We start from the raw sequence: 23,328 nt of genomic DNA, 5'->3' as shown, positions 1-23,328 counted from the left end.
TATTGATACATTCTCCACCTCATTTGATAGACTCTCCTAGATCTTCAGTTCTGTTTTTTTTTCCAGTTCTTATCTAATTCAGCTCTTGTCTAGTCCTTACTTTGTGTATGAATCTCTCCTTAGCCACTCCAGCCCACACAAATTATTCTTCTCTGCTCATTTGGCACTTAATAACCATTACAATCTCAGCAATAACAAGTGTATGCCTTATACTGCTAAAGTGAGTTCAGTTGTATTTCCATCCAAAGTTCATGCCCACCTTGAACCTCAAAATGTAACCTTAGAAACAGCATTTTTGTTGATATAAATAGTTAAGATGCAGTCATATTAGGAAAGACCCTAAATCCAAGGGTTGGTGTCCTTAAGCCATTTGAAGATTCTAGAGACACACACAAGAAGGACACAATAGGGGGTGGGGATGGGAGGGCAGGGATGGGAAGGGGAAACAAAGGAGGAGGCAACAATGATTGATAAGAAATGTACTCATTACCTTGCCCATGTAATTGCAACCCCTCTGTACTGTATTTTCACAATTAAAAAACTATTAATAAAAAAATAAATAAAAATTTAAAAAGATGGAAGGATAGGATGATAGGAGCGGCTGCTGGACAGATACAACAACAGCCAAGAATACCAGGATGGCTGGCACCTGCCAGAAGCTAGAAGTAGACAATGGAGTGTCTGCACCACAGCAGAACACAGAAGGCCAGGTCGGAGAACACAGCCCCCTGTAGCACTTTCATTTTTAACTTCTAACACTCACAACTGTAAGAGAATTCATTCATTGTTTTGGGGTTTTTTTGGGGGGGGTTGTGGAGGCTTGATAGTGGGGCTTAAACTCTAGGCGTTCCTAAATTCAAGCTCCTGGGAGCTGTCCTTAGCTTTGTGGTCAAGTCTAGGGCTCCACTCACTTTGAGCCACAGCTCCACTTCCAGTTTTCTGGTGGTTCACTGGAGATAAGAGTCTCACGGACTTCCCTGCATGGGCTAGCTTTGAACCTTGAACCTTGAACCTCAGATCTCAGCCTCATGAGTAGCTAGGTTAACAGGCCTGAGCCACCATCGCCTGGCTCATTAGCTGCTTTTAAACCATACAGTTGTGGGCACTTTATTACTGCAACTGTAGGAACTAATAGGTGCTGTCACTGTGCTTTTCTCATTTCTCATTTTTACAACCATCTTTAAAAACAAAAACAAACAAACAAAAACATGATCAGCTCCTTGAGTAAATGAGACACTGAGCTCCAGCTGTTTGCCTGAGTTGCTGGGTTAGAGCTTGGTCTCCAGAGATTGTACTCTGGGAGCTGTTCCTTCCTATCTGACCTCATTCATTCCATGGTGCCCTTGATCGTGCACTATTCTTCACTTGTAGCTATGTGTGACTGCCTGCTCCATCAAAAGCTGTATATGATCTGAGCACTGATGGTTCACCTGTAATCCTAACGACTCAGGAGGCTGAGATCTGAGGATCAAGATTCAAAGCCATCCCTGGCAGAAAAGTCTGTGTGACTCTTACCTCCAATTAACCAGCAAAAAGCTGGGAATGCGGTTGTGGGTCAAGTGGTAGCACCAGCCTTGAACACAAAAGTTCAGGTTGGCTTGGAACTCAAGATCCTCCTGCCTCAGCCTCTAAGTACTGGTATTACCGGTGTGTGCCACACACTAGCTTTCTTTAACAGCTGATCCACACAGCTGTATTGATTTTGTAAATAGAAGTTTTAGTATTATTTTGTTTCTTCTGAGAGAGGGTCTTGCTATATTGCTGAAACTGAACTGAATCATCCAGCCTCAGCTGTTCTTTACAAGGGAAATAAATTGGCCTCTTCTTTTTTTTCTCCCCAATCCTGGGGAACTGTCCCTGAGCTTCTTATGCTCAAGACTAGCGCTCTTCTATATGAGCCACAGTGCCACTTCCAGCTTTTTCTGAGTAGTTTATTGGAGATAAGAGTCTCATGGACTTTCCTTACTGGGCTGGCTTTGAACTGCGATCCTAAGATCTCAGCCTCCTGAATAACTAGGATGATAAGCATGAACCTCTGGTGTCTGGCAAATTGAAATTTTATTGGGGAACCAATTGAGGGCTTGTATGCCTGACTTTCCTCAACTGCTACCCTAAGCCACAACTCTTCTTAGGAGAATCTAAACAAATCTAAGTGAACAGATATAACTGATGTCCTTATATGTTTTAACTTATTATTTTAACTTCTATCTTTAACTTACTCTATTTTCATGTGATTGGGGTTGATGTAGTCAATTGTAAGAAGACAATTAGTCTCTCTAATTAAAAGCAGGTGTCTCATTATCTTGCCCATGTAATTGTAACCCCCTCTGTACAGTATTTTCACAATAAAAAATTAATAAAAAATAAAATAAAATAAATACTATGAAGAAAAAAAGAAGCAGGTGTGTGTGTGTGTGTGTGTTATTAGGTTTGAAATAAAGACCTTATGCCTATTGAGACAGGAACTCTACCATTTTAGCCATATCCTTAGTCCTTTCGTTTTCATTATTTTCAAGTAAGTGCTCACTTTTCCCCCTCTGAGCTGGCTGGACCTTGATCCTCCTATTTATGTTTTCTACATGACTAAGCTAACAGGGGCTGTCACCTGTCACAAAGACCAGGTTGTTATTAGTTGAGATGGGGGGATGTGTCTCACTAAGTTTTTGCCCTTGCTGGCCTTTTACTGTGATTCTCCAGTGGCTAGAAACACACCAACTGGCTAAAAATCGCTTTTTAAAATTTGTTTTGCATTCAGTAAGGAGGAAGATGCTCCAATTAGCAGGTAGAATTAGTACGATGAAGATCCCTTTTTTATTTTTTCCATTTTACTTCATGTTAGCAGTAAGATGTAGATTTAGAAACCCATTCTGTATGTCTGTGAAACTCAGTCTACTTGTTTTTATGATGAATAATTTTATTGGTCTTTTTGAAAATGTCTTTGATGCTACATGATAAGTTGAAGATTAAAAAATAGGTGATAACCTTATATTAGGCTTCTGAAACTTAAAGGAATTTTAAAAGTAGAGATCTTAAGAAGTGTGAAAAATACACTTTGCCTAGCAGCTGTCAAGCACTAACTATAATTATCTTTCAACTCTGTTACAACATTAAAGAAGTGCTTAAGAAAGAAAAACGGTGAACAGCTTAGAGGAACAACACAGACTGAGCAAAACCTACATGTTTGCCTAACCTGTTTTCCAAAAACTTGGCTGAATTACGTACTGCCTGTCTGTCCTTATTTGGATAAAGTGGCATCCTGATTAAGCCAAGAAAAGGCCCTTCAGCAGAGCCTACTGTGTCTCAGTAATTCCCGGGTTACTTGGTTAAAGGGGTTTTCCTGAGCCCCTCAGTTTAGCACACAAAGAATGCTAATGATGACTTTAAAAGTCCATGCACTGGATACCAGTGGCTCACACTTGTAATCCTAGTTACACAGCAGCTGAGAGCTGAGAAGAAAGTCCATGTTAGCCCCAGTAGACAGCTTTGAGAGACTCAACTCCAACTGGCCAGCAAAAAGCTGGAACTGGAGAAGTGGCTCAAGTGGTAGAGTACTGGCTTTGATCAAAAAATCTAGTTCAGTGCCAGTGGCTCATGCCTGTAATCCTAGCTACTGAGGAGGTTGAGAACTGAGGATCATAGTTAAAGCCAGCTTAGGCAGGAAGTTTGTGAGACTCATCTCCAATTAACCACCAAAAATCAAGAAGTGGAGCGGTGGCTCAAGTGGTAAAGTGTTAGCCTTGAGCACAAAAGCTCAGGGACAGTGCACACACACACAAAGTTTGTTTTGATATTGATATACACATAGTTTCCAAAAATAATGATTTAGTTGTTAAAAATTAAAAAGCAGAGCTATTGTAATGAAAACAGTAAAATACAGAATAGAGCAAACGTTCTGGTATGATTTGTATGGAAAATTAAAAGGAAAAAAAAAGACAGGCATAGCAGTGTCAGTGGCTCACAGCTATAATCCTAGCTACTTAGAAGGTTGAGATCTGAGGATCACAATTCAAATCTAGCCTACACAGAATTCTCCAAAATAATCAGCAAAGGCTGGAGATGTGGCTCAAGTGCTAGAGTGCCAGCTGAGCAAGCAAGACCAAGAAGACAGGCAGAAAGCATTTCAAAAAGAATATATATATGTTGAAGTGTTGACAGAAATTGGCTTTTGGATGTTTGTAGAGCTAAGAGGAAATGTATTTCATTTTTTTTCCATTAACTTCTTTTTTTTTTTGGTGTATGTATACAAGTATGGTACTTGAACTCAGGACCTCTTATTCTTTCTTGGGTTTTCTGCTCCAGGCTGGCATTCTAACACTTGAATCATACCTCTACTTCAGACATTTTGCTGGTAAACTGGACATAAAAATCTTAGGGATTTGTTTACCCAGGCTAGCTTCAAACCAGGATCCTCAAACCTCAGCCTCCTGAGTAGCTAGGATTACAAGTGTGAATCACTAGCCCTCAGCTTCATTAATGTTTTTATTAGCATATATGTGTTGGACAAGGGGGATTCATTATGACATTTGACCCCAGTCAAACTTAACCTTCTCCATCACTTTCCTCCATCCTTCTTCTCCCTTCTCCCCCACCCCCCAAGAGTAGGACTTAAACTTAGTATCTGACACTTGCTTTTACTCATTGGTTGTCACTGCCTGACCTGAGGCACACCTCCAACTCTCTTCTTCCCCTTCTAAAACAATTTCTACAGGTTTCATTCTTCTATTTTTACACATGCATAACAAGTACTTTGACCGTATTTACCTACCCACCCCAACAGAGGCTTTCACTTTTCAAAATCCTTGGTGTCCACAATTATGTGGTTCCAAGGAGACTACCACTGAGAAAAACCCACGCGTGTGTACAGGATGTGTGGAGTTGTGTACTACATGGTGGATATTTCATTTTTCACACATCTGCTAAAGACATGCTGCCTTGGAACAAAGGTCATATTTTCACTTTATCATTTCAATTAAGCACAATCCTTCCTACCTTGCTTTGGGGATAACACATTTGCTTTTTGGAAGGCAGATTATCACAAAATGAAGAGCAGGAAAACACTCGGCAGATCAAACAATGAATTTACAATGATGAAAACACAATCGATGGAGAGCTTCTCTGCATCAACTGAGTTACACAATGCATTTGTAAGAATTGTGTGTGTGTGTGCACGCACATGCGCGCGCGCACACACACACACACACACACACACACACACACACACTGTGGTAGGCCAGTACTGGGGCTTGAACTTAGGGCCTCATGCTCTCCATTGGCTTTTCCACTCAAGGCTGTTGCTTTACCATTTGAGCCGCTCCTCTGTCTAGTTGGGTTATTTGCTGGTTAACTGGAGATAGAAAATGAATACCAAGAAGCAGAAACATGTTGGGAAGACAATATGGGAGGCACACAAATGGAGGGAGGGAGGGTGAGCAAATGTAGTCATTACATTCAACATACATTATGTCAAAATTGAACTACATAAGTTGAGGATAGGGAGGGGAGACGGAAATGGGGAAGAACAATGGAAGGGGTGACATTGATAAAGATGAAAAGTACTCATAATCTGATCTATGGAACTATAACTTCTTCATACAGCTACTTAATAATAAGCCTTTTAAAAAGTAACCAAAAATGATGGAGGGAGAGTCTCATGGACTATCCTTTCCAGGCTAGCTTCAAACCTTGATCCTCAGATCTCAATCTCCTGAGTAGCTAGGATTACAGGTGTGAGCCACTGGTGCCCAGCTACTTTCTCCAACTTCTGGCAGGGGGCGGGGAAATCCAACCTGGGATGCATCAAATGATCAGTCACTCAAACCTGAAGAGAGCTATAAATCCCAAGTAAACATGAGCTTCAGGAGCTCAAAGAAATGGCACTTCCTATGAAGGGAAAGTGGTCCTTCATAAGAGACCACCCTTTGTAAGTCTGGGGCTAAAGGGACCATTTTAGTCTGTTTCAAACTGCAGTAACAAAATACCTTAGAGGGCTGGGAAGGTGGCTTAGTGGTAGAGTGCTTGCCTAGCATGCATGAAGCCCTGAGTTTGATTCCTCAGTACCACATAAACAGAAAAAGGCTGAACCACTGTGGCTCAAGTGGTAGAGTGCTAGATTTGAGCAAAAGAAGATCAGGGGCAGTGCCCAGGGCCTGAGTTCAAACCCCAGGGCTATGCAAAAAAAAAAAAAAAAACCAAAAAACCAAAACAAAAACTCTAGAACTAGGTAACTTACAAACAACAGAAACTTATTTGCCCCTAATCTGAAATCTGGGCAGTCCAAGGCACCAGGAGATTGGGCATCAAGGGAAGCCCATTCCTCATGAGCAGTGGCTTTCTATAATCCTCACAAAAAAGAACGGGCTTCTTTAGGCATCTCTTTTTTGTAAGGGCACCAATCACCTCCTAAGAACTCCATCAATTTACACCATTCATTTGGAGAGCAAGTATCAACAAGTAAATTTGGGGTGAGGAAGAGTGACTAAGAACCTTCACAGAACCTCAATATCTGTAAGCCATTGAAAAGTGAATATCCCCACAGGCCACGACCCCTCTGGGTTTCCATCTTTGAGAAATCTGTACCTTCTCATCAGGAGACAGATTCAACAGTGCTAAAGCAGCATTATTTGAAACAGCAAAAAAGTTCATCAACAGGAGAGTGAATTTTAAAATTGTGAAATGTTTAAACAACAGAATATTTTGCAGCCCCAAAATATATGATCATACAATAACAATGATGAGTTAGAAAAACAAATATTTGTTTGTTTATTTATTTGCTTGTCATGGGGCTTGAACTCAGGGTTTGGGCTCTGTCCCTGAGCTCTTTTGCTCAAGGCTAGCACTACTGCTTTGAGTCAAAGCATGGCGTTCAGTTTTTTTGTGGTTATTGGAGATAAGAGTCTCACTTTGGAACCTGGCTTTGGAACCCCAATCCTCAGATCTCAGCCTCCTGAGTAGCTAAGGCCTGAGCCACCAGCACCTGGCTAGAAAAACATACCTTATAGGACAAAAGTATGATAGGGGCTGGAGGTTTGGCTCAGGTAGTAAGGGCCCTAGCCTATGAGTGAAAGGGTCAGACCATGAGTTCAAGTCCTGATTCAGCAGTGTTTGGCTATGCTGTATTTTTATAAAAAATAAAACAAAAATGGGGAGTTGGTGGCTTATGCCTATAATCCTAGCTATTCAGGAGGCTGAGATCTAAGAATCACAAGTTGAAGCCAGCTTGGGCAGGAAAGTCTGAGCCTTATTTCCAATTAAGAAAGCTATGTGTGGGGGCTGGGAAAGTGGCTCAGTGGTAGAGTGCTTGCCTTGCATGCATGAGACCCTGGGTTCAATTCCTCTGTACCACATATGCAGAAAAAGCTGGAAGTGGCGCTGTGGCTCAAAGTGGTAGAGCACTAGCCTTGCGCTGAAGAGCTATGGGACAGTGCCCAGGCCCAGAGTTCAGGCCCCATGACCGGCAAAAAAAAAAAAAAAAAAAGAAAAATGAAAGCTATGTGTGGACATGTAGCTCAAGTGGTTAAGCACAAGCCTTGAAGGAAAAAGCCAAGCAAGAATATGAGTCCCTGAGTTCAAGTCCCAATACCTGCATACATGGGCAGGTGTGCGCGTACACACGCGCACACGCACACGCACACACACAAAGATACACACAAAATAAAATGACTAGACTTGAGCAAAAGAAGCTCGGGGACAGTGTCCAGCTCCTGAGTTCAAGCCATAGTACTGGTATAAAAAAGATCTGGGCACCAGTGACTCACCCCTGTAATCATAGCTACTCAGGAGGCTGAGAATCGCAGATCAGGAAGCAGGTCAGGAAATTCCACCAGACTCTTATCTCCAATAAACTATTCAAAAAAAGCCAGAAGTGACACTGTGGCTCAAGTGGTAGAGGGCTAGTCTTGAGCAAGAGGAGCTCAATGACGGTGCCTAGGCCTACAGTTCAAGCCCCAAGACCAAAAAAAAAAAGTGTCTAAGACTGTTGAAAAGTTAATTTAGGGCTGAAGCCATGGTTCTGGTGGTACAATTCCTGCCTAGCAAGCATGAGGCTTGACTTCAAACAATATTAATAATAATAATAATAATAATTTGCTTCCTTTCTAAATAGCAGCTATCATTCATTAAACAACTTTTATTCTAATCCATGTCTGCCAGATTACTCAGACTCATGGTCTTTTCAATAAAGACTGGGAAGTCCCATTGGGGACAATTAACACTGCAGCCTCAAGCAGTTTTCTGCTCCCCTTCATTTTATTTAGACTCATTGCTCTATGGGAAAAAAAAATAGCCTGGGCTAGTGCAGTGCTAAAGTAGTGATTCATGAGAACAAACATGACACAGGACATTTAGTTCCACTGGTGACCCTGACTATTGTAAAACAGAGAAAAGGGACACCATGCCCCAGCTCACATTTAGCAGCCTGAAACCTGCAGTTCTTCTCCAGCAATGTATAGGCCTCAAGCCAAACCTCTTTTTCCTGATTAGACCTAGTGGGATGGCTCAGTTTCCATGGATAAACTGCCTGTGACAGCATCACTTCCTCCAGGAACAGCCTTGCCTGATTAAAAAAAAAAAAGTCCCTGCCATTAACACCCAACATAAGCTCACAAGAATTCACTAGGAAGCTGGGCTCACACCTGAGAAGGCTGAGAGCTGAGAATCATGGTTTCAAAGCAAACTTGGGTAGAAAAGTCTCTGAAACTCTATTTCCAATTAACCACTAAAAAGCTAAAAGTAGAGCTGTGGCTCAAGTGGGCAAAGTATCAGCCTGGAGCAAAAAAGCTAAGGGACAATGCCCAGGTCCTGAGTTCATGCCCTAGTCTCTGCACAAAAAAATAATCAATCAATTAATTAATAGAAAAGAAATTCACTAGGAATTGAAACGGACTAGTCTACATGGAGGTAGCTTTTTACCATTTGGAGTTGGAAGTTCCCAAGCTTGTTGGATCAGTTCATATTGCCAAAATGAAGAATTCTATAATAACCAGTTTATTCTCTTCCTTATTATTCTGGAGTTGAGTTTGGCAACCACTGTTTGCTTAAGGAGAGTGTAAATAGAGCTTGCTGATACCTCTCAAGCCATGCAACCTGGCATAGGTATGGACTTCAGAGCAAAGAAGCTGAGGCGAGATTGGGGAGAAGTAATTCTATTTCATGTTGGAGATAGATTTTTTTCCTTCAATCCTTAAAGCACACTAGCATATGCTACCATAAAGCCTACTGCACAGATCCAAAAATTATGGTAAGAAACAGGATTGGAATCCTGGTATGCTGAACACCTTAAGGCTTTCTCTCGTCCATGTAAGACCATTTGTTTAAGCAAATACTGGTCATTTCAGTAAGACTAAAGTCAAAATGTGCATATAAGGCAGAATTATTAGGTAACATTATTCTTCCCTCCCTAAACCAAGATGACACAAAATGTTTCATGTCTTACATGATTCATATTTTACATAGCTGGCCAATATCAAGGAGATCTGGTAAGATTCCTATCTGCCACAAAGAAGAAGCCAATGTGTGATAAGCAAGCTTGCTTGCACTCATTATTTTGGTTAGACCTCAGACCACCAAGGCCAATAAGCCACTGTCACTGACAACATCATCCTGTTCCCAGTATTGTTAAAACGTGTCATAAAATGGCTTGGTAGATAGATAGGTAGATGGCCCAAGGCAAGCACTCACTGTGATCATTTTTGTTATATCCATTAATCTTTGAAGTCAAACACCTTTACACACACACACACACACACACACACACACACACACACACACACACACACACACACACACACACACACACACACACACACACATATCTCTTCCCAGATACTGGTGGCTCATACCTATAACCTAGCTTGTCAGGAGACTTGAGATCTAAGGATCACAGTTCAAAGCCAGCCGAACAGGAAAGTCCATAGACTCTTTATCTCCAATAAAACTGGAAATAGTGGGGCTGGGAAGGTGGCTCAGTGGTAGAGCGCTTGCCTTGCATGCCTGAGGCCCTGGGTTCGATTCCTAAGCCCCACATAAGCAAAAAGAAAAAAGCCAGAAGTGGCGCTGTGGCTCAAAGTGTAGAGCGCTAGCCTTGAGCTGAAGAGCTGAGGGACAGTGCCCAGGCCCAGAGTTCAGGCCCCATGACCGGACCCAAAAAACAAACAAAAAAAAAAAAAACCTGGAAATAGTGCTGTGGCTCAAAGTGGTAGAGCACTAGCGCCTTGAGCAAAAGAGCTCAGGGACAGCACCTAGGCCCTGCGTTCAAGTCCCAACAATAACAACAACAAAAGTCTTTCCTGCCACTTCATGATTTGCTATGCGGCAGACAGACTGATGCTTCAAACACCTTCATAATAAGATTTCTCTAGATGAGACTGAGTTATCATTGCTGGTCAGTTAACTGGTAACTTAATTTTTAAAATGTAACCACCTACATAGGCCATAGTCATGGCTCAAGTGGTATAATGCCTGCCTAGCAAATACAAAGCCCTGAATTCAAACCCTACTGTCATCAGAAAAAAAAAGAATATATTAGCCAGTCAAAATTTTATCCAAGTTTGACATTTACAGTACTAGACTCCTAATAGACTTTGAGGTCTTGTACATTTCATGGAGATACAGAACTTTTATTTTGCCTTTTCCATAGTAGTTCTTGCAAGTGTGTGTTTGTGTTGTTGTTTGTTTGTTTTATCATTTGTGAGGCTAGAACTCAGGACCTGGGCATTGTCCCTGAGCTCCTCTGCTCAAGGCTAATACTCTACAATTTTGAGCCACAGCACCACTGCTGGTTTCTGAGTAGTTAATTGAAGATAGAAGTCTCACTGGGACTTTTCTACCTGGCTTTGAACCTCCATCCTCAGATCTCAGCCTCCTAAGTAGCTAGGATTACAGATTTGAGCCACTGGTGCACAGCTAATTGTTTATGTGGCTTATGATGATATGGAACACACAATCCTCCTTCCTCAGTCTCCTCAGTGCTGGGATTATAAATGTGTGTCACCATGCAGGGCAATATTTTATTGTTACATCAGTGTTCCTCTGTGTACAACCAAATATTGCTTCAATATAGAAACTACAGAATCTCATTATTTCCAATGCCTTTTCCCATCCCTCCAAAAATGGCATTTCATGGTATTTGTCCTTCCAAAAAGAACTTTCAAATGGCATTTCGGGTTGGAAGATATTCACTACCTGTCGTCTGAGTTATGCTAGCAACATTTTAGATACACTTTGAAAAAAAACTATGAACATATGCTAGCAGAAGGCCAGAGGAGGAGAGTAAGGGAGTGGCAGAAAACTAGATGTTAATGAACTTGAAATCTAGATAACAGTAGACCATATGCTAAACATTAAACAAAGTGCAACGTGGAAGGCAAAACTATAAAGATCACATTTTTCATAGCTGGCAGGGTAAGGGAGAGTTTAGTACAAGGGCAGAGAAAGTTGCTGAGACTCAACCGTTCCTCTCACACACCTTCACCTTCATCCTCTGTGTGTGTGTGTGTGTGTGTGTGTGTGTGTGTGTGTGTGTGTGTGTGTGTGTGTGTGTGTGTGTGTGTGTGTGAAGTCTAGGATTCCTACATCTGCCTAGTCCTTTTTTTTTCCCCCCCGGCCTTCCTAACTCCTGTCTTATCCCACCCCCCTGCTTTCCTCTTTCGATCTAGCCACTCTGAACATAGCCATGTTTCTAGACACTTTTCAAGTAAATTCGCCGCATCCGGTAAAGCAACTCATGACCTCCTCTTAATTCTTTCTGAGCCAGGGGTTCAGTTCCTCTTGTAGGAACCGGAGGCCTTTCTCACCAAGCTCAGTATCCCCAAGCTCTGAGGTTGATCTATTTTCAGGAGTCCTCCCGGGTGACGCCAGGCTGCTCCTCTCTCCCCCTCCCCCTCCATGCCTCCTCCCCAAAGAAACCTGAACTCCGCGCCTTCAGAAACTGTGCTAAGGGCTCCCCCCCCCCCGCCCCCAACCAAGGTCTCCTCCTGGATCCAACCTTTTCTGTTTCTTTCCTGACTTAAAGTGGGGTCAGGGTGGGAGACGGTACCTCTTTGCAGGCGTGAAGCTCCTGTGTGGTCCCTCCCAGGGTCACCTGGCAGGTAGTCGCAGCCCAGAGCAGCAGCTGCAGAAGCCCGAGCTTGCGCCACTCAGTGCCTCCCCGGCCTCGGGCTGAGGGATGGGGGCTGTGAGCGGGCTCAGCCATCGCCTGTCCTGAGCGAGCGAGCGGCGGCCGGCAGTAGCGGCTCAGGTGCTGCGACGTGCGCTTATGCTGGCCGGAGGAGGAATAAAACGGGGTTGGGGTGGGGGGGGGAGAGGGAGGTACACCGTGGGGAGGATGCAAGGGGCTGGGCTGGCTTCAGTCACCTCCCTGCGGCTACGCCCAGGCCGCCCATCCTTCCTCCTCCCTCCGTCCTCTCCTCCTCCTCCTAGCCACGTCGCCTTGACAACCGCATCCTCTTTCGCTGCGTGCGGGTGGGGCAGGGACCACGCGCGCGCGTCTGCGGCTCACCTGCCGGTTTCCATGGCAGCCGCCACGGCCGGCGCGCAGCGTGGGAGTGCGCGCGCCCGGGGACGCAGCCTGCCCAATAGAGGAGAGCGCAGGACGTGGCCTAAAACGTGGGCTAGAAGCCTGCCTTGGTGGCTCGTGCCTGTAATCCTCAACTACTCTCGGGAGGCTGAGACTTGGGGATCAAGGTTCAAAGCCAGCCTGGGCAGGAGACTGTGATTTCTAATTAACTGCCCCCACCACCCAAAAAAGCTGGAAGTGGAGTTGTGGCTCAAGTGGTTGAGAACTAGACTTGAACTAGGGGGGAGGAGGGGAAGATCTGGACAACACCCAGCCCTGAGTTCAAGTCCCACAACTGGCATATAATAATAATAATAATAATAATAATAATAATAATAATAATAATGATAAGTGCCAGTACCATCCTCTAAGCTATTACCTACAAAGTTCATTGCTTTCTACTGCCCTTCTGGGCCAAGGGCTAGTTTTGAGCATCTTTAATTTTGCAAAGTGGCCTATGGAGCTGTACAAAGAAGACTGAAGCCAGTAGCTCAGTCCTGTAATCCTCGCTACTCAGGAGACTGAGATCTGAGGATCATAGTTCAAAGCCAGTGAGGCAGGAAAGTCCATGAGACTCTAATCTCCAACTAACTACCCCCAAAAGCCTTCAGTGGAACTGTGGCTCGGGTGGTAGAGCTCTAGCCTTGAAAAAAAAAGGAGTGGGGAGAAGGCTCAGGGACAGCACCCAGGCCGTGAGTTCAAGCCCTAGGACTGTCGCACAAAATGAATATATAAATAAAAGATTGAGACGCCATCGCCACCCTCTAGATTTCGTCCCCTCGAAAAGCAGTTCCAGGACATTTTTACCTACTAGCAGTGCCGCTTCTGGAGATCTTTCTTCCGTCGGGCCAAATTGGTCTGTGCTTTTAGAACCGTCTCTATGAACAGCCTTACCCCTTGTGTAGTTAAACTGAGAGCAACCTCGGAGAGTTTGCCTTTAATAGGCAACTGCCCAGGTAAGACACGCGCGCTCCTGGATCTCTCGACATAGCCAAGCTAGTGGGGAAGCCTGCTGTGTAGGTGCGAAGAAGGAACATTTGGGGGTCATCTTTTAGGACTCCTTTCCATAACCTAAGTCTGGGTAGAGGGCGGCTGTACAGAGGGAGGCTGAGGCTCAAGGGGTGCTTGCCGTAGGGGGGGGACTCCGGAAGGCGCACCCCAGGTACTTTTCCTCTGCAGGCCCCCAGCAGCCTCCTCCAGCCAGGCCTCCAACTGCCAGGCCCCGCCTTTCTTGCAGAGAATTCATCTGAGTCACAGATGGAGGCCGGTTGCCTGGCAACCGAAACGGGGCGTTCCAAACAATTGGGATCCTAGGTCCTCTGGGAACAAGATCGTCTGTGGCTGTGTTGACCTCTCCGCTCCAAGGAGCGGCTGCCTTGCCTTTAAACCATGTCTCTAGCCCAGAAGCCTTTCCAACCCTCTACGGTAGGTAATTCCCACTTGGGAACCAAGGGATTTACAGCCATGGATTTACTAAGGGTTCTCGCAATAATTTCCGAAAGGCTCACTAGAAGTTTCCTTTCTGTTGGTGTGACCTGAAGAGACAGTAACATTGGGCCCCGGTGGCTAACACCTGTAATCCAAGCCACCCAAGAGGCTGAGAGCTGAGGATAGCGGTTTGAAGGCAGTCCAGGCAGAAAAGAACGTGCGATTCTTATCTCCAATAAACCACCAAAAAGCCAGAAATGGCGCTGTGGTTCTAATGGTAGAGTGCCAGCTTTGAGTGGAAAAAGCCAAGCAAGAGTGCAAGGTCCTGAGTTCAAGCCTCTGTACCATGATAAAACAAAAACAGTCTCTAGTGTGGTCACTGAATTCAACACCAGAGAAGTGTTTTCTGCCTGTCCCCACCTTTCCATCTAAGGAGCTTTACAGCAGAAGGGAGTAGAGGAAAAAGAGGCTCCACAGCTCAAAGCAGCACTTAAAGGAATAAAGAATGAGGGCTGTGGTATCTGTCTTCACAATGTCACTATCTTATGGTTAATGCCAGAATGTGTGTGTGTATGTGTGTGTGTGTGTGTGTGTGTGTGTGTTTAGTGTTATTTCTGGCAGTGATCTGGAAATTTAAATGGCTCTTGTTTTTGTAGAAGTGTTTCTGCCACTTGAAAAGGTTCAAAGTAAAGTGAATTAAATGATAAGTTGGGTGTACTAATAATATCAAGGAGCTTCCTCTTATTCAATTTTGTTGTTTATCATAGGCCAGGCACTCTGCTAAACATGCAGGAATTATAGATAAATTAGATGGAATTTCTGATCTCAAGGAATTGTAGTAGAAAAAAAAAAAACAGATCAGGGATTGGAGATGTGGCTCAGCTGGTAGAGCACTAGCCAATGAATGAAAGTGTCAGTCCTGGTCTCAGATCTAAAAAAAGAAAAACCAGACCAGCAACAATAAAAATGTTTGCACATTGATGTCATGCTACATGTCTATGTAGGGTGCCATGAGAACAAGGAACGGAAAGGAAAGCATCCTAGAAAACAGCTTAGACTTCCACACGTTAGTTAAACTGATGTTAGGAGGAAGGAAACAGGAATGAGGCATGTGCACATCCATGTAAAAGAGATGCGAGCCTGCTTGGGAAATCCCGTAGCCCAGAAAAGCTAAGTGTAGTATGAAATGCAGGCCTGGAGTGACCGCTACTGGAGAAGAGACTTTGGTGTCTGATTGTACACTGAACACCATGCTGGCAAACTAGGACTTAATCCTGGAGATTTGGGGATCTGGTGGGATTTTAAATGCTGGCATAGCACAATTGAATGGGTGCTTTAGAAATCACAACTGGCAGTGATTTGGACAGGATTGAAATGGGGCCAGATGGACCAGCTAGGAGGTAGGGGCAGCCATCTTGAAGAAGAAGAATACATGTACAGTAGAAGCTAGGGGATGGTAATGAGGTACAAATGTGAGGAGGATAGAAAGACAGGACTGAGGGGCTGGGAAGGTGGCTCAGTGGTAGAGTGCTTGCCTTGCATGCATAAAACCCTGGGTTCGATTCCTCAGCACTACATAAGCAGAAAAAGCCGGAAGTGGTGCTGTGGCTTAAGTGGTAGGGAACTAGCCTTGAGCAAAAGAAGCTCAGAGACAGTGAGTTGAAGCCCCAAGACTGGCAAAAAAAAAAAAAAAAAAAGAAAGACAGGACTGATCGGACTTGGTGTCTAATTATATATATATATGGACCCAAGAGATGGGACAAATCTAAGGTAACTCCCAGGTTTCTGAGGACTTAACTGATATTGTTCAGTGAAATGGACATCCCAAGGAAGCAGATTTTGGGGAAAAAGACGTTCAGATTATTATTTTATTTTTGGGTTATGGTTCTGGGGCTTGAACTCACAGTCTGGGTTCTGTCCCTAAATTTTTTTTTTCTCATAGCTAGCATTCTACCACTTGAGCCAAAGATGCACTTCCAGTTTTTTGGGGGGGAGGGGAGGTAGTTTATTGGAGATAAGAGTCTCACGGACTTTTCTACTCAGTCTGGCCTTAAACTGTGATCCTTAGCTCTCAGCCTCCTAAGTAGCTAGAATTACATGCATGAGCCATCAGCCTGGCTCCAATAGACTTTTTCATGACATTCCTACAGTCAATGAATGACCTAACTAGACACTCTGCTCTTGCATTGTCCCTGGTCACCTCTCAGAGACCCCTCCTTGCTCTCACTTATATAATTCTGTTCAGTCCTCACAAACAGCTATTCCCTATTGGACAGACTCTTTTCATTCAGATTCCTACTATGACTGCATGTGGACATATGTAAATTGTTTTGAGCTCCCCTCTGACTCCTCAAACTTCCAATGTGCTTCTTGCTAATAGTATTAGAAATCTCATCTTTTCTCCAAACTCAGACCTTTAAGCTGAATTTACCATCTGCCTAATTGCACCCCACTCTCCACCCCTCGGTCCTCTTCCACCTCTTCCTGTTTTCTGGCTCATTTCTATCAATTCTAAGAAAGCTTCTATATTATTCTTTTTCAGATGTCCTTCTGAGAGTCACATAGAAAAGGATGGAGCCAGGCACCAATGGCTCACACCTGTAATCCTAGCTACTTGGAGCTTGAGATCGAAAGGCTTTGGTTCAAAGCCAGACTGGGCAGTAAAGTTAGTGGGACTCTTATCTCCAATTAACCCCAAAACCTAGAAGTGAAGCTGTGTTGAGTGCTATTGAGGGAAAAAGAAAAAGCTCAGGCACAGTGCCCAGGATCTTAGTTCAAGCCTCAGAACTGACACAGAACAACAACAGATGGAATAGGGTGGGATGTCACTGATACTACCACCTCTAATAACCAGGTCCTGACGTGGTTTCTACCTTGCAGAAATCCCCCTACAAAAATCCAACTCACATGGCTCAGCAACAGGAACCCTGGTGTCGGCTCAGCGTAACTCCCACTTTAACCTCCCTTGATTCCAAGGTACCTGCAGCCCCTTTTCATTTACTTAGGACTCAATCATGGTTTTGGTTGCTTTGTTTGGGGACACAGTCCTGAACTCATGACCTTTCTGCCTCCTCCTCCAGAGTACTGGGTTTACAAGTGTGTATCACTACCTGCAGCATTAATATCTTGTTTTGTTTTATGCCAGTCCTGGGGTTTGAATCAGGGCCTAGGCACTGTCCCTAAACTTTTGTGCCCAAGGCAAACACTCCACCACTTGAGCCATCACTCAACTTCTGGCTTTTTTGGTAGTTAATTTGAAATGAGTCTCAAAGGCTTTTCTGCCTAAACTGGCTTCTGAACTGTGATCTTCAGATCTCAGCCTCCTGAGTAGTTAGAATTACAGGTGTGAACCACCAATGCCCAGCAAGCTTTAATAACCTTTTTATTTTTATTTTTTATTTTTTTTGGTCCGGTCATGGGGCCTGAACTCTGGGCCTGGGCGCTGTCCCTCAGCTCTTCAGCTCAAGGCTAATACTCTACCACTTGAGCCACAGCGCCACTTCCGGCTTTTTTCCCCGTGCTTATGTGGTGCTGAGGAATCGAACCCAAGGCCTCATGCATGCAAGGCAAGCGCTCTACCACTGAGCCACCTTCCCAGCCCTAATATCCTTTTTAAAAAAGATGTCTGCCACACTTCAGCATCTTTCTTTCTGTCTAGATCCAAGATCTTACCAAATCTCAAACAACTTTTTCAAGTTACAAGGCTTGGGTTTTGTTCCAAGAAGTAATCTAGAGAAAACTTTTTTTATTCAAAATTTTTTCTTATTCTTTTTATTAAAAGCTAAATGTTTCTGAGAACAAGGTAAAGTTCCTTAAGCATAGGTCAGTGGACAGTATTGCCATGCCTCTAGTGAGAATTCATACTCCTTAGACCTAACTAGAAGAGAGAATTCCATGGACAATAATTAAGTCTTTATTATGTCCACTTTATTAAGGAATTGGTGGATTTCAGGTGAATTTGACTATATTTCTGGGGAACAGTAGAACCCAATAGGACTTGAGTAGAAGGATAGGTGGCCAGGTTAACCCAGGAGAGGACTAACTTCCACTGTAGATACCAAAGGATGATCTGGATTTCCGCTTATCAACCTTGTACAACCACCACACGGGGCTATTCAAGAATAAAACGGAGATACTGTTCCACAAGGAAAGCAGCCAGGATCCCACAGGGTAAGTGGAAGAGGCAGGGCCTCTCCACCTTGAAGATTCAGCCATCTAATCAAAGGAGGTAAATGACACCTGAATGTATCAATCTATAGTCACCAATGTGCCAGACACTGGTGGCTTATGCCTGTAATCCTAAATACTCAAGAGGCTGAGAGCTAGGGATTATAGTTCAAAGCCAGCCTGGGCAGCATAGTCTATGAGACTCTTATCTTCAATTTACCATGGAAACCTCAGAAGTGGAGCTGTGGCTCAAGAAAGTGGTGGAGCACTAGCTTTGAGAAAGAAAAAAAAAAAAAGCTCATGGACAGCACCCAGGCCCTGAGTTCAAGCCCCAGGATTGACACAAAACAAAAGCCAAAATAGGTATTAATGTATATGGCCGTTTCTGTAGTATCATGTTTATATTTCTAATATAATTTTTGGAAATTAAATGGTGCTGGGGTTCAAATCCAGGGCCTTGTGCAAGTTGGACAAGTGCTATAATGCTGAGCCTACATCCTCAGCCCTAATTTCTCTATTTTAACTATCTAAAATGAATAGAAAAAAATCTCCAATTTTATGCTTATCTGCATTAGGCGCCTTTGCCTCCTTTCCTTTTTTGGTATTTTTATTTTTTGAAACAGGATCTCACTATATAGCCCAGACTAGCCTAAAATTCACAATCCTCCAGTTTAAACTTCCTGTGGGTTGGGTTACAGGTATGCACCACATAGTCTGAATGGCTGCTTTACTTTTCAGGTCTCATACAATTTTATCTTTGCTTCATCCTTCTCCTCCAATTGATTACATTTTTCTCTGTTCTTCCCCTCACCATCTTCTAGAAGCAAGAGCCAGTTGCCTGGAGAATGTTTACCTCTTCCTCCTCAACCCACCTCCACTTCCCTAGGTAACATCAGACACTGGGTCAACCCCCAGAAGGAGTCCATCCATAGCATCCAGGGATCCATTGGTGAGACTCAAGTGGGCAGATGGGATAGTACAGGAGTCTTTCTGAATGAAAGGAATCAGATACTTAATGCCACTGACTGGTTGGGGAGAGCATGGATTACTGAAGGTCTTGGAAAGTAGTGATTAAGTTGGCACCTATCTGACAAATACCAGGGAACATGTTGACCACAGGGCTAGAAAATTAATTCAAATTTTTAGAGTCTTGGGCCCTAGATGACATTTCTGGCAGGGCAGAAGCTTAGAAGTTCCCCATCAGTCCTCCATATTACAAACTTTCTCAGCAGTAAGGAGAATCCTCCCAGTATCCATAAATGTATGGGTGATTAAAGAATTCCACGAAGAGAAAAGGATTTGGAATTCCCAGCTCACCCACATTTCTCTCCTCTCCAGTGTCCCCTCACACTGCAGCCACCAATGGAGGTTACTCCCGAAAGAATGATGGTGGCTTCTTCTCTACCTAGTGGTGACAAGCTCCTGAACTAATCACAGAACATGCAGACACACACCCCCATTAAATAGGTTTGTTCAAGAAGCAGCATAACAAGTCTGAGTTCTTGCTTGTTCGCTCTTAAAATATGGCATGAAGATTTCCCAACTTCTAAAAACTAGTCCTATTGGGGACATTTGCAAATTGAAGTAGTGCTGGAGAAATAGCCCTCAAAGAAGAGTAGAGCCCAGTCTGAAATCTATTCATCATGTCTTTAGCATGTTACAGTGTCAAAAAGCTAAATGAAGCCGGGCACCGGTGGCTCACACCTGTAATCCTAGCTACTCAGGAGGCTGAGATCTGAGGATCGCGGTTCAAAGCCAGCCTGGGCAGGAAAGTCCGTGAGACTCTTATCTCCAAAATAACCACCAGAGAACCGGAAGTGGCGTTGTAGCTCAAGTGGTAGAGCGCTAGCCTTGAGCTGAAGAGCTGAGGGATAGCACCCAGGCCCAGAGTTCAAGCCCCATGACCGACAAAACAAAACAAAAAACAAAAAACTGCTAAAGGAATGGCCCATAGACATTTCTTGCCCAATGCTTCCAGTGCCTGTTACATAAAGGTTTGCAACAATATTGAGTGGATGGCTTTGTATGATTGGAATACATGCAAATACTTGTGCCCTGCCAAAAGCAGTGCTTTTCTGTCTTAAATCCTTGTCTTTTTGGCTAACTTTGAATTCATGAGCTGACATTATTTATAAAATTAAGTTGGACTAGGAACATGGCGTAGTGGTAGAGTGCTTGTCTAGCATGAATGAAGCCCTGGGTTTGATTCTTTAGTACTGTATAAACAATAAATAAAAAATAAAATTTTAAAAAGAGAAAATAAGTCACTCACTGGAACCTGCTGACATAAAAGACTAGATAAGCCAGCAACCATTGCTCTTGCCTATAATTCTAGCTACTCTGGAGGCTGAAATCTGAGGATCAAGGTTCCAAGCTAGCCTGAGACTTATTTCCAATTAATCAGTACAAAGCCAGAAGTAATGCTGGAGCTGTGGTTCAAGTGGTACACCGCCAGTCTTGAGTAAAAAAGCTGATACAATGAGTCCTGAGTTCAAGCCCAAGGACTACTCTTTTTTTTTTTTTTTTTGGTCGGTCTTGGGGCTTGAACTCTGGGCGTGGGCGCTGTCCCTGCGCTCTTCAGCTCAAGGTAAGTGCTCTACTGCTTGAGCCACAGTGCCACTTCTGATTTTCAAGTGGTTTATTGTAGATAAGAATCTTACGGACTTTCCTGCCCAGGCTGGCTTTGAACTGTGATCCTCAGATCTCAGCCTCCTGAGTAGCTAGGATTACATGCGTGAGCCACCAGTGCTCGGCTGCCCAAGGACTACTTTTATGTCAATAGAGAGCTATCTGGGAAGAAATCAAAACTATCCTATTTTCAATAGCAGCAAAAGAACAAGAAAATGTAGAAATAAATTTAACCCTTAAGATGAAACTGGTCTACACTGAATATATACATGGATAAAAGAAATTGAAAAGCATTCTCTCTCTCGCTCTCTCTCTCTCTCACACACACACAGAAACAAACATTGCCCAGGGATTGTTTCATTCTTTTATTTGCTTATTGACTCAGTTTTCTTGATCATTTACTGTTCTGTTCACAAACTGGAAGGATATTGCCAAAATGCACAAAGTAAACTACAGATTTAATGGCATTTCCTCAGAAAATGAGTAACATTCTTCACACAACTCTTAAAAAAATCTCTTCAGATTCAGCCAGGTGCTGGTGGCTCACACCTGTAATCCTAGCTACTCAGAAGGCTGAGATCTGAGGATCATGGTTCAAAGCCAGCCCAGGCAGGAAAGTATGTGAGACTCATCTTAAATTTACCACCAGAAAACCAGAAGTGGCGCTGTGGCTCAAATGGTAGAGCACTCACCTTGACAAAACAAACAACAACAAACCTCTAAGAGGGCTGGGAGGGAGGCTCAGTGGTAGAGTGCTTGCCTTGAGCTGAACTGCTCAGCGACAGCACCCAGGCCCAGGTCAGGCCCCACCAATGAGCAAAAACAAACAAACAAAAATACCCTCTAAGTTTCATATGGAATTGCAAAATACCCCAATAGCCACAATATTTAGTTAAAACAAAACAAACCAGGAGACATTATATATACTAGACTTCAAAATATACTATAAGCTAGGCACCAGTGGCTCACGCCTATAATCCTAGCTACACAGGAGACTGAGATCTGAGGATAACGGTTCAAAGCCAGCCCAGGCAGAAAAGTCCGTGAGACTCTTATCTCCAATTAACCACAAGAAAACCAGAAGTAGTGCTGTGGCTCAAGCGGTAAAGCACTCCCCTTGAGCTGAAGAGCACAGGCATAGTGCCCAAGCCCAGAGTTCAAGCCCCACGACTGACAAAAAACCAAAATAGGGCTGAAAGGTGGCTCAGTGGTAGAGTGCTTGCCTTGCATGCATGAGGCCCTGGGTTCGATTCCTCAGCACCACATAAGCAGAAAAAGCCAGAAGAGTTGCTGTGGCTCAAGTGGTAGAGCGCTAGCCTTGAGCTGAAGGGCTGAGGGACAGCGCCCAGGCCCAGAGTTCAAGCCCCACAACTGACCAAAAAAAAAAAAATATATATATATATGTGTGTGTGTGTGTGTGTGTGTGTATACTATAAAATTTTAGTAATCAAAACAGATTGATATTAGCATAAAAATCAGAGACAAACTAATGGAATAAAGAGCCTAAAAATAAACCCAAACATCTATAACCAACCTTCAATAAAGATGTTAAGGAAACACCTTAAGGAAAGTACAGCATAAACACATAGAATAGGAAGAACTGTACATATACATGTATAACAGAAATGAGACTCCATTTTTTGACATACAAAAACCAACTCAATGTGGATTAAATGCTTAAAAGACCTGCAACTATGAAACCAGAAGAAAGCATGGGAACATACTTCAGGATATTAGAATGGACAGGAATTTAAACACAGACATAGGAAGCAAAAGCAAAAATAGGTAAATTAAAAATTACAAAGCTTGTGCATGAGCCAGACAACAGTAGCTCACATCTGTAGTCCTAGCTACTCAGAAGGGTGAGATCTGAAGATCATTTTGGTCAAGATCACCCTTTCCACTGTTCTCCCTCATTTCCACCCTCTCATTCCTACTCTCATTAAGTTCATTTCTTACCTAAAGTACATTGAATAAGACTGCATTTGTCCACCTTTCCTCCTTCCATTCGTGTTATTCCCAACTAACCAGCAAAAAGAAGTGGTGCTGTGATTTAAGTGGTAGAGCACCAGCCTTGAGCAAAAAGGCAAATCTAGAGCAAGTTGAACCAGCACCAAATTAAAAAAAAAAAAAGCTATTACCAGAGGTTGGGGAGAAGAGTGGATTTTGGAGGACTGTGGAGAGATTGCTCCAACTGTGCTACCAAGTCAGGAGCAATTAAAATGTGACATTTTATTGCAGACGGGTGACTAAAGACAACAATAATGTATGTGAAAAACACTAGGATCCTGGCACAGGTGGCTCACACTTGTAATCCTAGCTACCCAGAAATCTGAGATCTGGAGGATTGAGGATTGGGGGGGAAGGAAGCCAGAAGAAAGAAAACCAGCGGCGGGAGGGGAGGCGGGAGCTGGGTTTGCGCACCTCCCAGCGAGAGGGGGGTGGAAGGGGCTCTAATGCCCCGGGCATCTGCTGGCCCGGGCCTCAACAAGCGACCCCCGACGGCTAACGGGCTTTCCACCCCGAGTGCAAGTGCGGTGGTGGCCGGGGCGGGC

General features: G+C 43.7%; 2 protein-coding genes across 3 annotated transcripts in view; one reads left to right on the top strand and one right to left on the bottom strand.

The window, feature by feature from the left end:
• The window catches only part of Elapor1 (endosome-lysosome associated apoptosis and autophagy regulator 1), an 84,526-nt gene extending 70,807 nt beyond the window's left edge, over positions 1-13,719 (bottom strand). Inside the window, exons 1-2 of one of the 2 annotated variants that reach the window (XM_070006188.1) lie at positions 13,358-13,719; positions 12,032-12,253 (exon numbers count right to left, since the gene is read on the bottom strand). In XM_070006188.1, the coding sequence (XP_069862289.1) occupies positions 12,032-12,187 (156 nt within the window). In that variant the 5' untranslated portion in view covers positions 12,188-12,253; positions 13,358-13,719. The remainder of the gene's footprint in view (positions 1-12,031; positions 12,254-13,357) is intronic. The other variant, XM_070006189.1, reaches the window with a different exon arrangement.
• A 133-nt stretch (positions 13,720-13,852) lies between these two features.
• Positions 13,853-20,353, top strand: Cfap276 (cilia and flagella associated protein 276). Its single transcript, XM_070007390.1, has 5 exons — positions 13,853-13,975; positions 16,859-16,954; positions 18,033-18,148; positions 18,967-19,094; positions 19,484-20,353. Exons 1-5 carry the CDS (start codon positions 13,940-13,942, stop codon positions 19,552-19,554), a joined length of 447 nt encoding a protein of 148 aa, XP_069863491.1. The 5' UTR covers positions 13,853-13,939; the 3' UTR covers positions 19,555-20,353.
• The last annotated feature ends 2,975 nt before the right edge of the window (positions 20,354-23,328 follow it).

This window comes from Dipodomys merriami, unplaced genomic scaffold, assembly GCF_024711535.1.
Source record: "Dipodomys merriami isolate MVZ:Mamm:240054 unplaced genomic scaffold, mDipMer1.0.p SCAF_7, whole genome shotgun sequence".
NCBI classification, from domain to species: domain Eukaryota; kingdom Metazoa; phylum Chordata; class Mammalia; order Rodentia; family Heteromyidae; genus Dipodomys; species Dipodomys merriami.
This window is presented reverse-complemented; position numbering and strand designations above follow the sequence as displayed.